The sequence below is a fragment of the Mustela lutreola genome, chromosome 11 (genome assembly GCF_030435805.1).
Source record: "Mustela lutreola isolate mMusLut2 chromosome 11, mMusLut2.pri, whole genome shotgun sequence".
Lineage (NCBI taxonomy): Eukaryota > Metazoa > Chordata > Mammalia > Carnivora > Mustelidae > Mustela > Mustela lutreola.
Genome location: NC_081300.1, coordinates 64,415,806 through 64,419,911, shown reverse-complemented (window position 1 = coordinate 64,419,911; position 4,106 = coordinate 64,415,806). Strand labels below are relative to the sequence as shown.

The 4,106-nt window shown below is 53.3% G+C and overlaps 1 protein-coding gene across 1 annotated transcript; it reads right to left on the bottom strand.

Annotated features, from left to right (window-relative positions):
• Positions 1 to 1,974: 1,974 nt before the first annotated feature.
• Positions 1,975 to 3,060, bottom strand: LOC131811484 (immunoglobulin iota chain-like). Its single transcript, XM_059140094.1, has 2 exons — positions 2,672 to 3,060; positions 1,975 to 2,587 (listed from the first exon to the last, which is right to left on the bottom strand). Exons 1-2 carry the CDS (start codon positions 2,847 to 2,849, stop codon positions 2,181 to 2,183), a joined length of 585 nt encoding a protein of 194 aa, XP_058996077.1. The 5' UTR covers positions 2,850 to 3,060; the 3' UTR covers positions 1,975 to 2,180.
• Positions 3,061 to 4,106: the final 1,046 nt, after the last annotated feature.

The following is a 4,106-nucleotide window of genomic DNA, read 5'->3' as shown; positions in this document are numbered from 1 at the left end:
ACTGTGTCATGATAAAGAGTCTGAATTTCCCCCTTCAATCTGTACTTTCCTGCCCAAGCCACAGGCAGCTGTTGATTACTGGGAATGTGGCCAGTCCAAATTGAGATGAGCCACAAGTGTAAAACACACACTGGATTTTAAGGATTTCATACAGGGAAAAAAAAATTTTAAACCATCATAGCTAATTTTTATATTGACTGCATTCTGCAATGATAGCATTTGGGATGTACTGGCTTAAGTAAAATGCACTATTAAAAATCATTTCAGGGGCGCCTGGGTGGCTGAGTGGGTTAAAGCCTCTGCTTTCGGCTCGGGTCATGATCCCAGGGTCCTGGGATGGAGCCCCGCATCGGGCTCTCTGCTCGGTGGGGAGTCTGCTTTCCCCTCTCTCTCTGCCTGCCTCTCTGCCTACTTGTGATCTCTGTCAACTAAATAAATAAAATCTAAAAAAAAATCATTTCACCTGTTTCTTTTTATCTTTTAAAATAAATGTAGCCAATAGAAAATTAAAAATTACAGATGTGGATTGCATAGGTGACTTTGAAGGTGGGAGACAAGCAAAGGTTAGTTAGAGAGGAGGAGTGCAGGCAAAGCTGGATCTGGGAGTAATGAGGAGGAACAGAGGGTACAGGCTGAGCAGTGGGGACAGGCAGAAAGCCAGATAATGGTCGAGGTGAGAAATGACTCAGGCTAAAGGAAAGGACTTAACAAAGAGGAAGGCCAGGCCTGGTGACTGATAAGGAAATAATACAATAATAAGAAGAACACAGTGCATTTGAGGAAGTAGAAACTCAGAGGGTACCTAGGACATGGCATGAGCTGAGGCCATTGTTTTACACTGGTGGAAGGGCCAGTACTGACATGCGCCCACCTCTCTGGGGGACCCCTTGGGAAATGGACGTTCTCACCCATATTTGGGATCATAGGACGGATAGTCTGCCTGGCACCTCTCTGAGTAGGAGGCATGTCCCCCCTAAGTACCTATATAGGGGGTCCCTTCCTGCAGGGTACATCCTGACCTACCACCCAGGGACTCAGGTTGCTGCACAATAGGTCAGGCCTGTAGGCACCCACTGTTTCCTCTTCACCCAGTAAACCTGTTGGTGAGGCCACTCCCCCTGCCTCCAGGTTTTTCCCCAGGTCTAGAGGTTTCCATGGAGTTATCAGGCAGGAGGACTTGCGGTTGACCTTGATTGCCCCACCAAATGTGTCTTGACTGAGACCCAGCAGCAGCAGAGCTCCTCCAGAGCAGGGGTCAGCAAGGTCTGGTACTATCTGGCGCGGCCCTATGTTTCTGTAAATAAAGTTAAATAGGGACATAGCCATACCTATCCATTTATGTGTTTGTTATCTGTGACTGCTGTCACAGTAATTTGGAAAGCCTGAATTATTTACTATACGGTCTTATATAGAAAATAATTGCCAGCCGCTGCTACTCTCTTGTGCAAAAGAATCCATGCGTTTCTCTCCCCTGCATCAGTGGTGTTTAATCAAGGTAATTTTGCCACCTTGGGGACTTTTGGCAATGTCTGGGGACATTATGGTTGTTGTAACTAGGGGTGGGAAGGCGCAGGTCTGGGCATCTGTTGGGTTAGGGGTCAGAGATACTGCTCAACAGGACAGCCTCACCACAGAGAACCGTGTTCGAACGTCAGAGGAACCGGGCTGGAGCACCTGCTCCCGACCTGTCCCTTGGCGCCCACGACCCCCCAGAGGCTTGCTCACCCTGTAACCCCTGCACGATCCAGCATCCCGTCCTCAACAGGCATGTTCCCCAGGTGCAGCCCCTGGCCCCCCAGGACCTCCCAATGCAGAGACTGGGGTCACGTAGACTGTGAGCCACCGGTCTCCTGGGACCTTCACCCTAGGTTGGTTCTTGGGTGCGTCCCATTCCTTCTGACCTTTCACCGAACATCTGGGGCCTCCCCAGGACAGTTCAGCACACCAGGTGCACCAAACTCAGTGGAAAAACTGTGCAAGACACAAGCGAGTTTAATTCCCCCAATCTGGCCTTCCGGGGGCAGAGGGGAGGGGGACAACAAGAATTTGCAGGGTTTCAGCAAAGCTGCCAAACAAGAAAAAGCTGAGCCAGGACTCTTCTCCTCAGCCCTGTGAAGCTCATGGCTGCGGCCCGCCTTGCCCACACGCGCCTCTCCCTAAGGATGCGTGCCCGTCTGTCTTTAGATCACGGTATGTGAGTCTTGGGGTGCCTGGGACCCTGGAGCAGCAGGCTCCTTTTCTTCCCTCCTCATCACCCTCACCTTTTCCATGCCCTGGGCCCCCACCGCACAGTAATACATCGCCTCGTCCTCAGGCTGCAGCTCTGCGATGTTCAAATACCCCGTGTTCTTGGCCACATCTTTGGATCCGGAGAAGCGAGGGGGGATCTTGGGGCCCTGGTCATTGTCTGAGTGGGAGAAATATCTCAGCACGAATCTGGGAGGGTGACCGGGCCTCTGCTGGTACCAGTAGATGCTGTAAACGTTGACGTCATGGTCTCCGTTCAAGGTGCAAGGCAGGTGGATTGTGGTTCCGAGGGACGAGGACACAGACGGCGGCTGGCTCAGCACTGGCTGGGAGCCACAGCCTGGGGACACAGAAGGCATGAGTATTTGGGGCAGGCGAGGGCAGGGGATGGGGCTGGGGGTGGCAAGCTCTGGGGTGTTCTCACCTATGCAGTGAGCGAGGAGTACCAGCAAGGCAGGAGTCCAGGACATGGTGTAGACGTGCTGGGCTCTGTCTCCTTTGTGCTGCCACGGTTCCTGGGGCCCTCTCAGGGCTGGGCCAGCACCCTCCTGTGCCCTCCCAGGGGTGGAGCCATTGCAGACCTGCTTCCTGGCCGCCACCATCCCGAAATTTCTAGAATTTGCAGTGTCGGTTGGGGAGGGTCCACAGCCACCTCTGTGGCTCTTGCCTTGGCCCCATGGAAGCGTCCGGGGAGGAAGCACCTGCTGGAATCTCACGGGCCAGTGCCCAGGAGGCCAGCCTGCAAGGTTGGGTGTCTGAGGTAGGGTAACCTCAACGTCCTCCTGAGGGAGCTGAACCCCCCAATAATATGATTCTTGTCTGAATTTACATGCCTGGTGAAACAGTAGAGAGAACACAACCTTAGGGTGGTGAAAACACCTGCTTTGTACAGCAGAAAATGCTGTGCCCCTGGGGTGAGTGTGGTACTCTGTCCCCTTCCACATTCCTGCTGCTCCCTTCTGCCAAACCCAGTCCCCTTTCCTCCTAGAATGAAGTAGCTGTGGCTCACAGCTTCTGAGAAAGAAGCACCAGAAGGGACTTGCTGTTGGGGATAGGAGTGCCCAGGTGGGGCCCAGGGCAGGTGGGGGCAGAGGTAGAGCAGCCTCCCCGCCCCCCCATCGGGTCCTCCAGTGGCCTGGCCCCAGCCTTTCTGACCTCTCTCCTCTTCACAATAGTCTCCCTGGGGAGCAAGTATGTCAGTGTCCCCCTGGTCCTCAGCCCCCTCCTTGGCCAGTCCCTGTTCCTGTAGAGGTTCTGTGTGTCCCATCCCTGCCCCACCTGCGTTTGACCCCCATCATCGAGCACTTCCAGAAGGCCTGACGCCTACTCTCTGCTCTGTGCTGCCCACAAAACCCTCCCCACAAAGCCCTCAGATGAAGACTAATGTCCCTATGTTAATCAGAAGCTCTCCAGAGAAATAGAACCAATAGGAGATATATGTAAGAAGAGATTTATTATGAGAACTTGCCTCACTCAAGTATGGAGATTGGGAAGTCCCGTGATCTGCCAGATGTCTGCAAGATGGTGGACCCAGTGATCCATGACCCACCATCTTGCAGACCCGGGAAAGTCAGTGGTGTCACTCAGTCTGAGTCTAGAGGCCTGAGAATCAGGGGAGCCGGTGGTGGAAAGCCCAGTCCAAGGGCAGAGGAACACCAATGTCCCAGCTCAGCGGGAGACGGGAAGCAGAAAGGGACCAATTCCTCCTTCCTTCTGCTTTCTGTTCTAGTCAGGCCCTCGATGAACTGGAAGATGCCCACCCACATTGGGGAGGGTCTCCTGCTTCAGTGAATACACTGGTTCAAACGTTAATCTCATTTAGAGATGCCTTCACAGACACACCTAGAAATAATGTTGAA

Coding starts and splice junctions, on each gene's coding strand:
- LOC131811484 (XM_059140094.1), bottom strand. CDS start 2,849: ATGGTGGCGGCCAGGAAGCAGGTCTGCAATGGCTCCACCCCTGGGAGG. Junction 2,588..2,671: donor ACTCCTCGCTCACTGCATAG/GTGAGAACACCC, acceptor CTGTGTCCCCAG/GCTGTGGCTCCCAGCCAGTG.